Raw genomic sequence first — 13,882 nt, 5'->3', positions numbered from 1 at the left:
CATGTGTGAGTAATCCCTTTGTATGCATGCTAGAGATAGATGGGATTGGATGAGATTTCATATGTAATCGTTGTCATTTTGTTTGGGCTTGATCCCTACTTTCCACTATGTTCTGAGATTGATATTGCTATGACTTTGCTATGCTTAATGCTTGTCACTAGGACCCGAGTGACATGATTTCAGATCTGAACCTATTATATTTTCATGAATATATTTGTGTTTCTTGATTTTACTTGCTAGTTGCATGCACCTATTATTGTTCTGAACCCTAGACCCCAAGGTGACAATTACTGGGATACTCTACAGGGATGATTGTAATTTGAGAAGTTCATGTATTCATTATGTGTTAATGCTTTGCTCCAGTTCTCTATTAAAAAGGGTTCCTTAATTACCATTAGTTTCCATTAGGACCTTGCTGCCATGGGAGGGTAGAAAAAAGATGTTATGCAATTTTTTATCGCAAGAACATATGACTATATACAGAATACATGCCTACATATGACTGATGAATTGGAGCTAGTTTTGTATCGCTCTAAATTTTGACCATTGAATATTAAATCTCATCTGAACACCCCATCACTACTCCATGCCTACACTTTCTACTACTGTCATCATTTCAATTACTACTGCTCTACTTGCTACACACTTGTTACTATTATTGCTACTGTTACTTTATCACTACTACTACCATATTATTTTGCTACTAATAAATTACTGCAAGAAAGTTTCTCTCATGTGTGGTTGAATTGACAACTCAACCGCCAAGGCTTATAAATATTCTTTGGCTCCCATATGTCAACTCAATAAATTTGGGTGAAATACTACCCTCTAAGACAGTTGCGATCATCTATACTTGCGGGTCATTAGTCACCAACCCTATCTTCCTCCCCCTGGCCCTCCTTATTTTCTACATCCTCCACTCATCCACATTAGCCAAGTTTGCACCTTGACATGGTCCCTCTCAGCTGCAATGGGGATGATCATCTACCAATTACAACTGCCAGAATCGTCGGCTAGTGCACAGCAAGGTGGGAGCTCCACATTTGGCAGGGGCAGTACATCTCAAGCGGTTGGCTATTGTGGGCAAGAAGAAACAAGTCTTGTCGCCACTAGGGAAGAAATGCACCTCTATTACACCCTCCCACAATCTACGTCAGCGCTGCTTCTCCTCACAAAGAAGGGACGATATACAGTAGGGAACACGTGGCCAGGTTGAACGGTTGCATATAGGAGATGCCTCTTCGGGGCCTCCTCGTCACATCATCAGGCAAGATCGCAAGATGTCACAGGCAGTGTTGCCGATGAGACGTGATTGTTTGCTTATTGTGCTTACCATGTCTCATGTTTTTTTGCCTCCACTTTATTTCCATTGGTCATAAATCACCGGTTCGCCACATCAATGCACCAACCTCTGGTGCGCTCATTCCTTTTTTTTGTCACTAGAATTTTTTGGGTTAAATTGGTAATCAACAAGGAAACTGCAATGTTTTGTATTTTTATTTGAGGTAAGGCTAATTGTCATCAACATATCCTCAGGTATTTTGTTTGTGTCTGGTTCAATGTTCAGGCATGGTGCAAATTTGACTCTTACAACCAAGTAAGTGGGCTCCTTGGATGGTCAATAAGAGAATGATGCCAATTAGTCTGGAAACGGTGCTATCGTGCAAATCCTAGAAGGTGTTCGCCCAACCGTGCCACTCAACCGTGCTGTGAGAAAAATTTCAGTTCGATATGCCTCTCAATTCTTGCCGCATCCATGTGATGCGATTAAAATTTGGAATCTTCATTGTTATTTCCAACTATTTTTTGCGCTCGAGTGTACAATATTTCCGCTACTAACTTACTTTCTTAAAATGACTTGCCAATGATCCTTGAAAAAATTATAGTGTTTTGCTTTATTTTTTGTAACTGGCATCCTTTAAAATCAGTTTATTTAAGGCCTGCATTCCTTAACAAAATTTATCCAGTAAATTTCTATGTCTGCTCCACTCGACAGCACCTACAGCGTTTTATGTTTGGCTCTTGCACCATTGTTTCAGATTTGTATGCTCTATTTTTCAATTCAGTCGCTTTGATCTTTATAAGTTTATATTCGGCTTGTGTTTGTGAGAAGCTTATTTGATCAAAGGTTATAATATATATGACATGCATTGCCTTTGTTGCCAGTGGCGGAGCCAGGTTTAGAACCAGGGCAAGATCTAAGTGCTGCCAAATTACTTAGTTTCTGCCCAAACAAACTTCCACTTCACCCAATTTTCTCTACTAGAGCTTCATGGACTTGCACCAAGGGAGCCCGGGCAAGTGCCCCAGCTCGCCGGGTGCTGTCCCCGCCACTGTTGTTGCAGTCAAGGATACATATGGTGATGAAAAATCTGTGGTTTGTTCTTGCTCAGTTGTGTTTCTCACCAATTTTTTGCTATACATTTGTTTGTGCAGGTTATATGCCCACATATAGAGACATACAGTCATGCCCACATCAACAGAAAAGGCTAGCGATCAGCAGCAACTGAATTGATTAATCAACTTCACGTCACAATTGCTCAAGGTAAATGTTTTGATCTCGTGAGCTGCTACTCCATTTCTCATGTCCACATCATCATTTAGAAATCTTGAGTTCGCACAGCCACAAGGAAACCTTACTCGGCGGTAGAGAAGCCATTGACACATTAACACCACACTAGCATGGCACTTGGTATACAATAATTAATTAAACAACATCTTCATAATCTCTCAACTACTAAAAAGAAGCAAATGTTGTAGTACCCAGCAGCAGCTGCAGCTGCGGTGCATTGCAAAATTATAACGTACTAGCATTATAAACAAATGGGTCGGATAGAGATAAGTGAATTATTTTTATATGTCATTTTTATTATATTTTTTCCGGTGGCAACACATGTACATTTAGCTATTGTATTTACAAAGACATCATTATCATTTTTGTGTATACAAGAAATCTATCAATTAAAAATTACTAAAGAATAGGGGTGCCAATCACCTCAATTGTTTAGAAATAATCAATACAACTTCCTAATTTTCAATTTATCACGGATCCTCATGAATTTACCTGGAATCACCTGAAGGAGTATATTGAGATCGGTCAAATATTATTAAAATTGTCATTATTAGATATGCTAATAGTTATTTAAAAAATATATTTGCCCATGATTTGATCTCTTTGTTTTCATTTGGAAGACCTAAAAGATCTACTCTACCTCATGAGTATTCATAGTTCAATATAGTTATTTTTATTGTGTAGACAGGATATGGAGAAACTTATTGTGCAATCTTGGTCAATTTAAGAGATGTTCTAAAAACAGTCAAAAAGTAAATAAGAATGTTGTGATTTATTGTGCCATGTTTATTATCTGATTAATAATTCATAATATAAAAATAAAAATATCAAGATAAAATAATAAATAACTTCCCTTATACTCCCTCCGTTCCTTTATATAAAGTGTATTTGTTTTTTGATAAAATTCCAGAATGCAAGATGCATTTATTCTAAATCCTCATAATTCCCTTGTTAGCCCTCTAGAAAAAGGAAAGTATCTTTCTCCTGATTGTCTATATCTCTCCTTGTAGTAAAAGAAGGAAACTATCTCTATGTCGATTGCATGTATCTTTTACTTTCCTGGACTAACTGATTTACTTGCCACTAAGGGCATGTACAATGGTGCTATCTTAGGATTGCCACGTAGGATAAATGATGAGGTGGAGGAGAGAGAACTCGTAAGAAAAGGCTTGTCTTCTCTTATTTAAGATAAGACAAGAGATGATCTTTTAGCACAATTTGTCTCACCATGTTTTAAGGAATTGCTAGTTATTGAAGATAAGGCTAAGATATAACCTATTGTAGACATACTTTTTTGTCATCTCTAAATTACATGTAAGACTTAAGATAAGACTGTCTTATCAACCATTGTACATGCCCTAACCAATAATTGCCAAGAGTAATTTTGTCCTAACACGTCTATAATTATGTGCCTTGGTCACCGTGCCGAAAATAATACACCTTGGATAAAGGAACGGAGTGAGTATTAACTAATGGTAACATGTTGTTCATTATTATTGCACAATACTAGGTCCACTATACAATTTAATTTACATTTGTGTGTTATAATATGTGTTGGAGTAACAACAAATTTCTATAGATTTTTTAGTTTAGTTTGGGACATTTTAATCCACATGTTAAGTACAAAATTGTCTTCCTAATTATGGGTAAAGTAAATAAGTTCACAATGCATTAATTTGTGCATCTTAGGTGTACTATGTGTATTATATGTGTTCATGTCCATTGTAGTATTCTCACTATCTTGATACAAGGTTGTGAAGCATACTAACGAGGGGAAAATCTTGATAGATATTTCTAGATATAAAATGACAAAAGCGTGGAGAGTATCGGTTACTGCGTGTCTTGAAATCTTCCTCCCCCCCTCTGTTGTCGACAACACTCCTTTCTTGGTTTATTGTGATCATATCTACTTCACATGCTTTGGCATTTCATGGTTAACCCATTCACGGTGGGCGCATGTGTGCAACCTTGCATTTTTCCAGATGTTATATTTTTAGTGTACATGAAGGAGATTTTATATCCCAATTATTTATGAGCTCAAGCATTATTCCTACCGTGAGTTGCTAAACGATACACAATGTCGACTAAAAGGGTTGGTGCAATTTAAAAGTCAAGAACCTTTGGGAGCTAAACAAACCAAACAAGCAACTAAAGAACTTATACTGATAGTTGAAAGCAACTGAGTTCCTGAAGTTTGAATACTCTCTGTAGTTGGATGGAGTTTCAATACTTGGGAGGCGCAAAATTGATCTTTTTATATGTGTCTTTTGTAAAAAAAAAAAGAGGACTCGAACGTTGACACTTTTTATTTCTTAACTAGAAAAAATGCGCCCTTCCACTGTAGCTAGTGCCGCAAAAATAAGAGCACAACCAGGTCCTTGTTCAATTGTTATTTTTAGATAAAGACATGCACCCGACTTTATAAATAAAGCCAACATGCAGAGTAGCAACCACAATACCAAAACAACATCAACCCCCTCAAAAGGGCAAGGTTTTTACGATAATACACGGCCACCGGGCCAAATCAAGCGGCAGGCCGACAACCTAACAAGCCAAAAAACATAATGAAGCCCAAAAGAAGACAGCAAGAGAGCCTCAAGTAGCGCCAGTTTGTTGAGCATGCACGAACTCTGGATGTCAGCTCCTCCAAAGCGAGACGATCAACCTTCTCAGTCAATAATTTCTACTACTGTAGAAAGATCAACGTTTTAAACAAGCAGTCAGTCGGCCTATTAGGAAAAATATGCTCAATAGTGAATTTGCTTCTAGTGGTACAAAGTGCCCAAGAGAGCACCGGTGGTCCTTGTGCAATTATACAACCTCATCCCGAATTAAAGCCAACTGGGCACATCTACACGTACAATTGGTAGCAGTTTCTTCTTTCGTCAAAGAAAAGAATAGAATAGAGCAGAACTTTGGGGAGAATATCTAGTGTTCCCAACCTTCACATGCTCCCGTTTTTATACAATCCAATTTGAATATTTCAAGAGAAAACTGAAATTTTTAAGAATGTTCTCAAGACATGTGCCTACTTATTATCCCTAAAAAGGTCAAATCGAAAACCAAAATGCACTTTGAGAAATCAAAAGGCAAATCCAAACGTGAAACCCTGGTGTTTTGCTTTTGCCTTTTTTGGCACACTATTCATCCTGAATTTGTCATTTTTGTTTCTCTGTGTGTATTTCGAATTTGTGTTTGAACTTTGTAGAGGACGTGGGCACATGTTTTGGGAACGTCCACTGTCTTTTTTAGAGTTTTCTGAAACATTTCAATTTGAGTTTTTGATCGTTGGAGCATGCGAGCATACGAGTGTTTGGAGCACGAAGTACTTTGTTTTGCACGCAGCATGACAAGTCTGACTTTGACCCCCGATCGTCACCATCTCGTCACGCTCGCACGCATGCAATTATGTCCCCGTACCGCCGGCGGGGCCCACGTCCTCCTCCGCCGGCCAATCGATGCCGTCGGCAACGTAGCCCACGCCGTGGCCGCGAGACCTTGCTTGTAAAACAATCCATCCATCCACCCACCGATCACTTCCCATCACTTTGACAGATGCAAGCGATCCATCGGTTTCTCCCATTAATGCGCATCATAATCCGCACGAGCGACGCGCGAGAGTGACAAAATCACAGGCAAAATCCAAATATCCGTTCAAATATTTACATATAGCGCTCCATGTGATGGATGAACTACCCTGAACAAACAAGCCAAGAAATTCAAACAGAAGCTCGATCGGACGCCAATTCTTCTCCGCGTTTCTAAAATCTTTCACTCCGTGCATGTAACTTAGTTAATAATCACTTGATCGATCAAGCAAAGTAGCCATTGGCGCTGTTGTGAGCGGCGCGCGCCCCGGGCATCTGCGCCGCCTGCATGCTCTGGAGGAGCATCCGGTCCTCCGCGGCGCCGAGCCCGTGCGCGAACGCGTCGCCGCCGGAGAGGGAGTGCTGCAGGTGGCTGCCGCCGTAGCCGAATGCCGCGCCGGTGTACTGCTGCCGCTGGTGGAGGTGGTGGTGGTCGAAGGACAGGGCGGCCGCCGGCTGCTGCTGCTGCTGCTGCTGCGGCGGCGCGAAGCCGTAGCCGGATGCCCCGCCGAAGCTGATGACCGGCGTGCCGGAGAACGGGCCGGCGGGGGCGGAGGGGATGCCGGTGAACTGCTGCACCATGGCGCGGAAGTTGCTGGCGTCCGTGTTGAGCAGCGTCACGGGCGCCCGGCGCGACGCCCGGGCCCGCTTCCTCGCCGCCGGCTTGCCCGCCACCCGCGGGCCCAGGGCCCCGCCCGCCGCCCGGGACGGGCTCCCGTCGCCGGACCCCGCCGACGCCGGGCTCGTCGGCGTCGCGGAGGCGGCGACGATCGTCGAGTCCGCCGCGGCGCCGCCCAGGCTGGGCGTGTCGTAGCGGTAGAGGTCGTCGGTCCAGTTGGCGAAGCTCGAGCCAGTGTCACTCATCGCCATGGCAGCGGGTCAGCCGGCCGGAGGGGAGCGCTCTGGTCTGCTTTGCTTTGCTCAGCTCAGCTCTTCTTGCGTCTTTGGGAGCTACTAGGAGGAGCTCGAGACCGGCGGAGCGGCGTCCGATTTATAGCGCAACGGAGCGCCACAGCGTCCACCAGCCGTCGGATCGACAAGGACGCGGGACGGACGGCCAGGATCGTCCGGCGCGTCGCGGTCTCGAAGGTGGCTCGTCTGACCGGCCCCGTGAGACGCTTTCCACCTTCCGGGAAGCGTCGTTGATCCGTCGTCCCTGCTAGGTCGCGGCCCACCAACCTGTGGACCCGCGCGCGCCACGTGCGCGCGTGCGCGCCCGGCTGGGCCCGGCCCCGGGGCCACTTCGCCGGAGCGCCGCCGCGCCGGAGGTCGAGATCGACGGAACTTTTTTGTACTTTGCCCGGAACGATCGGAGGAACCTTCGGCGGAAACTGGGAAGGGGAACGGACAACGGATGGAGACGGCCGGCGAGACGAATCCGTTTTGGGTGGAGGGAAGAGCCCACGTGAATTCCGGCACGTGCGCCATTTTACCTTGGGAAGAGACGGATGGATCACTGTCAGTATCCACCTTGGAGACCGTGGTCACGTCGCGTTCAGGTTGGGCCGTTCAGCCATCTCAGAGAATGACCTGCCGGAGAATCATGTAAAAAACCATCTGTCTGTTTTTCCCTTTTAAAAAAAATAGTAACAACCCACTACAAAATCACTCATCGTTTCATCATGCATGTTGTTTCAGTGGAGACAAAATTACCCCCACCTCTGATCTGATGCATATAGCCAAACGATTACAACCACTCATTACAGTTACACCCAAGACATGATTTAGCCTCTTGTACTCCCTCCGTCACTAGTATAGTGTCAGAATTGTTCTTATATTATGAGATAGAGGGAGTAAAAAAGTGATGAAACACATATCTAAATGGCGGGCAACCTATTACATGCACATCACCCAAACCAGGGATACAAAATTTCTGGTAATAACTCCATCGGCTCCTCATGCATGTTTTGTCCATTGTGGTACAACCCATGTTTGCAACCAATTGATACACAAGAACAACACTTGCACGCATGTGGTGGAATTTATCGACAAAGCATTTATTCCGCACAATTGATTGTTATATCCGTCCACAAAATACACTTACAAAGTAGGCATTTGGTTTTATCATCTAAATCTTGAATGCCCAGCCCTCTATGGTCTATTGGAGAACAATAAGATACTCCATTTTTGGTAGTCAATGTTTCTTTCTGTGTTGGTCAGACTACCAAAAGAAATGCAGCCGGTAAGAATCTTTTCTTGTTTGTCAAAGACAACATCGTCATTACGACCCAACCAAATGAAAACACCGCTGCTACCCAACAAATACGAGAGACCGGAGAGACTTATCCACCCCCGCGAAGCCATGAGCCAAACAATGTGTCACATACTTTGAGGTGGAGGTTTTCGAGTTAAGGAGCATCACTCCTAACTTTCATTTATGAAAATGTTAACACACACAACCGGGCTCAGGTTTAACAAGAATTCCACGGCCAGTTCTAGTATCCAAATTGAGAGGGGCCAATGGATTCCACGAGGCGAAGGCCTAAAAACTGCGCATTTCATAAGCCGCTCCAGACTGAGATGGGTCAACCAACTAATGCTTTCGGACACAAAGGAATGGAACATCGACCTCATAAGGAGAATTTTTCATGCTTTTGATGCAGACGAAATCTGCAAAATCCGAATCCCCTCTGCTCAAGTAGAGGATTGTGTGGCTTGGCACTATGAAAAGTCTGGTGTCTTTACTGTCAGGAGCGCCTACAAACTTGGCGTCACTCTAAGTAGAAATGGAAGGGAGGCTCCCTCTAGCTCGTCGAGTGAACCCAGGAACAGAAGCATTTGGGATGTCATATGGAAAGCAAACATTCCAGAGAAAACAAAAAATTTTGGGTGGAGAGTGGCGACCCCAAACTTTGGCAACAAAACACAACACCTTCAGAAGGACCATTGTGAAGGAAGATATATGTGATTTATGTGGAATGGAAAGTGAAGATGAGTTCCATGCGGTTGTCTCATGCACAAGAAGCAGGGCGTTGAGAGCTGCCATGAGAGTTAAATGGGACATCCCCAAGGAAGTTGAGTTCAGACGAACGGGAGAGGATTGGCTTCAGAACCTCCTTCTGTCACAATTAGCTAGAATCAGAAGCAATATCCTGTTAATACTATGGAAAGCCTGGAGCCTCAGGAACAACACCATCCATGGGGATGGGAAGGATACTGTCACGAGAGCAGTGCATCAACTACTCAGACTGGGCGAAGATTTGCTAGCGGCTGAACAGGCAGCTAATATGCCTCATAGAAAGCAAGCAACCACACTTTTTGATCAGAGCACACCCAAGCCTGCACCCCTGAAAAATAATCGCTGGTTAGCTCCTGCAATTGGGTATGTAAAAATCAATTGTGATGCGGCCTTTCTTAAAGATTCAGGGGATACTTGGGGAGGAGCAGTAGCCCGAGATCATCGGGGTTCTGTCCTCTTGTCTGTCGGACGCCGACTGAACCAGTGCAGCTCGGTAGAAGAGGCAGAGGCAGCTGCTGTACTGATGGGAATGTCTGAACCGTCGAACGTTTATGGGGGACCTATAATACTGGAGGTGGATTGCGCTGCAGTGGGCCGGAATTTGCTCTCGGAGGATTCCTGCAAGTCGTCTTGCTGTGCAACCATAGCTGACATAAAGGAAACCTCAAATGCCTTCCAAAGATTTGAGATCAGGGTGACTAACAGAGCTCAGAACGAGCTGGCTCACCAGATTGCAGCCACAACAAGGGCATCAGGTGATCACAAAGTGGTGGCAGGCGTGCATGATGCAGTAAGGCAACAGATGGTTGAGGAGTATATTACTACCATCGCATAGTGTATGCATGGTTCTCAAAAAAAAAAACAATTGCATATCATTTATAACATCTATTGAAGCCTAGGTGAAGTTTGCACCAAGTCCGAGATATCTACTGAATGACCGGATGTAATCGGGTCATTTTATCTTCCCACGACCGAACAGACTCTCCATCATCTACTCAACATGCCAAAGGAAGGTCCCATTGGCCCTCATAAGACCCTTCCTAAAATGGGAGTCCACCGGTTTGACTATGACTGAAGGTAGCGTGGTATGCCGACTTAGTATTTATTCCACATAAGTGATTGCTATATCCCGTCCTCATTCAGTTGTTTAAAAACCACTTACAAAGTAGGCATTTGTTTTTATCATCTAAATCTTGAATGCCAAACCCTCTATGGTCTATTGGAGAGCAATACGATACTCGATTTTGCTAGACAATGTTTTTTTCCAGTGTTGGTTAGACTACCAAAAAAGAAACACACTCGATAAACATCTAGTCTTTTCCGTCAAAGATAACTTCATCATTACAACCCAACGGAATGAACAAAAACACGGTTGCTACCCCTACAGTTATGAGAGATCGGAGAGACTTATTCAGCCCCAAGAAGCCATTAGCCGAAAATGTGTGACCAAGTGTCGGATATCCAGTACATGACAGGGTGTAATCAAGCCGTTTTATCTTCCCAAAACAGAACCCATTCTCCATTCTTTTTAATGACTAGTGTTGGAAATATGCCCTAGAGGCAATAATAAAAGCATTATTATTATATTTCCTTGTTCATGATAATTGTCTTTATTCATGCTATAATTGTGTTATCCGGAAATCGTAATACATGTGTGAATAATAAACACCAACATGTCCCTAGTAAGCCTCTAGTTGACTAGCTCGTTGATCAACAGATAGTCATGGTTTCCTGACTATGGACATTGGATGTCATTGATAACGAGATCACATCATTAGAAGAATGATGTGATGGACAAGACCCAATCCTAAACATAGCATAAGATCGTATAGTTCGTTTGCTAGAGTTTTCCAATGTCAAGTATCTTTTCCTTAGACCATGAGATCGTGTAACTCCCGGATACCGTAGGAGTGCTTTGGGTGTACCAAACGTCACAACGTAACTGGGTGACTATAAAGGTATACTACGGGTATCTCCGAAAGTGTCTGTTGGGTTGACACGGATCAAGACTGGGATTTGTCACTCCGTATGACGGAGAGGTATCACTGGGCCCACTCAGTAATGCATCATCATAATGAGCTCAAAGTGACCAAGTGTCTGGTCACGGGATCATGCATTACGGTACGAGTAAAGTGACTTGCCGGTAACGAGATTGAACGAGGTATTGGGATACCGACGATCGAATCTCGGGCAAGTAACATACCGATTGACGAAGAGAATTGTATACGGGATTGATTGAATCCTCGACATCGTGGTTCATCCGATGAGATCATCGAGGAGCATGTGGGAGCCAACATGGGTATCCAGATCACGCTGTTGGTTATTGACCGGAGAGCGATCTCGGTCATGTCTACATGTCTCCCGAACCCGTAGGGTCTACACACTTAAGGTTCGGTGACGCTAGGGTTGTAGGGATATGTATATGCAGTAACCCGAATGTTGTTCGGAGTCCCGGATGAGATCCCGGACGTCACGAGGAGTTCCGGAATGGTCCGGAGGTAAAGAATTATATATAGGAAGTGCTATTTCGGCTATCGGGACAGGTTTCGGGGTCACCGGTATTGTACCGGGACCACCGGAAGGGTCCCGGGGGTCCACCGGGTGAGGCCACCTGCCCCGGGGGCACACATGGACTGTAGGGGGTGCGCCTTGGCCCGTATGGGCCAAGGGCACCAGCCCCAAAAGGCCCATGCGCCAAGAGATAAGGAAGGGAAGAGTCCCAAAGGGGGAAGGCACCTCCTAGGTGCCTTGGGGAGGAGGGATTCCTCCCTTGGCCGCCGCCCCCCCTAGGAGATTGGATCTCCTAGGGCCGGCGCCTCCCCTAGGCTCCCTATATATAGTGGGAGGGAAGGAGGGCCTCTCACCCCACGCCTTTGGTGCCTCCCTCTTCCTCTCCAACACATCCTCCTCCTCCATAGTGCTTGGCGAAGCCCTGCCGGAGTACTGCAGCTCCATCACCACCACGCCGTCGTGCTGTTGCTGGAGCCATCTTCCTCAACCTCTCCTTCCCCCTTGCTGGATCAAGAAGGAGGAGACGTCGCTGCTCCGTATGTGTGTTGAACGCGGAGGTGCCGTCCGTTCGGCGCTAGGATCATCGGTGATTTGGATCACGACGAGTACGACTCCATCAACCCCGTTCTCATGAACGCTTCCGCGCGCGATCTACAAGGGTATGTAGATCCACTCCTCCCTCGTTGCTGGATGACTCCATAGATTGATCTTGGTGACACGTAGGAAAATTTTGAATTATTGCTACGTTCCCCAACAACTAGAACAATGTCCGTGCGTTGCAACGGGATATAAATATTCTAGTACGTTAGCTTGTGATTTACCTGTCAATAATAATGCAATTGTGTAAATAAATGTTCATCAAATTCTGACCGTGAATTATCTTATATTTTGATTAGAAGTTTGGTAAGTAAATTAAAGTGAAATTAATTCAGAAGGTAAGTAAATTAAGGTGATTGATTATCATATAGTCCCTCTGTCCCAAAATTCTTGTCTTAGATTTGTTTAAATACGGTTGAATCTAGTTATGTTTTAGTGTTAGATACATTCGTACCTAGACAAATCTAAGACAAGGATTTTGAGACGGAGGGAGTACATGGAATGTTGGACAGATCTTGAATGCCCAACCCTCTATGGTCTATTGGAGAACAATAAGATACTCAATTTTGCTAGACAATGTTCTTTTGGGTGTTGGTTAGACTACCAAAAGAAACACATTCGGTAAAAATCTAGTATTTTCTGTCAATGACAACTTCATCATCACTAACCAACCAAATGAACAAAAAGATTGTTGCTACCCCTACAGGTATGAAAGACCGGAGAGACTTATGCGGCCCCACAAAGCCATTAGCCAAAAATGTGTGACCAGGTGTCAGATATCCAGTACATAACAGGGTGTAATCAAGCCGTTTTATCTTCCCCAAAATAGAACCCACTCTCCATTCCTTTTAATGACTAGAACAATGCTCGTGCGTTGTAACGGGATATAAATATTCAAATATGTTAGCTTGTGATTTACCTGTCAATAATAATGCAATTATGTAAATAAATGTTCATCAAATTCTGACCGTGAATTACCTTATATTTTGATTAGAAGTTTGATAAGTAAATTAAAGTGAAATTGGTTCAGAAGGTAAGTAAATTAAGATGATTCGTTATCATATACATGGAAGATTGAATGAAGGGGTGATGGAAAGAAAAATGAAATGAAAACCTTATGTTTTTTTAAGTAATAGAGATTTAGAGATTGCTCACCACACGCCCGCACATGGTGAACCCATTCTTCGTTATTAGCCTGAAACATGCCAAAGTAGAGAAGGTTCCCAGGCCCTCATAAGACTCTTCGAAAATCAAGATTCTATCTCTTTGACTTTGACCAAACATATGGTGTAAGCTGCCACCCAAGTCTTTATTCTGCACAAGTGATTGCTAGCTATATTCCCCAGTCGGTAGTTTAAGAAGGCAATTACGAAGCAGAAATTAGTTTTTAACGTCTAAATCTTCAATGCCCAACCCTCTTTGGTATATTGGTCAACAATAAGATGCTCCATTTTGCTAGTCAATATTTCTCTGGATGATAATCAGATTCCCCAAAGAAGCACATCTTTTAAAAAATGGACGTCATAAAACCATAGACTCCTTGACACTAGACTAATAAGCACCATCCGGCCTCCACAAGATGATTTCCTACGACACTGTCTAGTGAATCATTCCTCAAAACAATCTCCCCGTCCTTGTTTCACAATCTTTGATAGT

At 43.9% G+C, this 13,882-nt stretch overlaps 1 protein-coding gene across 1 annotated transcript; it reads right to left on the bottom strand.

The window, feature by feature from the left end:
• Positions 1–6,193: 6,193 nt before the first annotated feature.
• Positions 6,194–7,126, bottom strand: LOC125520454. The gene has a single exon (XM_048685381.1). The coding sequence runs from the start codon at positions 7,027–7,029 to the stop codon at positions 6,385–6,387; it is 645 nt and encodes a 214-aa protein (XP_048541338.1). The 5' UTR covers positions 7,030–7,126; the 3' UTR covers positions 6,194–6,384.
• Positions 7,127–13,882: the final 6,756 nt, after the last annotated feature.

This window comes from Triticum urartu, chromosome 7 (genome assembly GCF_003073215.2).
Source record: "Triticum urartu cultivar G1812 chromosome 7, Tu2.1, whole genome shotgun sequence".
NCBI lineage: Eukaryota > Viridiplantae > Streptophyta > Magnoliopsida > Poales > Poaceae > Triticum > Triticum urartu.
The sequence above is the reverse complement of the archived record's forward strand: the minus strand, read 5'-3'. Positions and strand labels throughout refer to the sequence as shown.

Bases quoted from the DNA above. Each gene is read 5' to 3' on its own strand.
- LOC125520454 (XM_048685381.1), bottom strand. From the start codon at position 7,029: ATGGCGATGAGTGACACTGGCTCGAGCTTCGCCAACTGGACCGACGAC.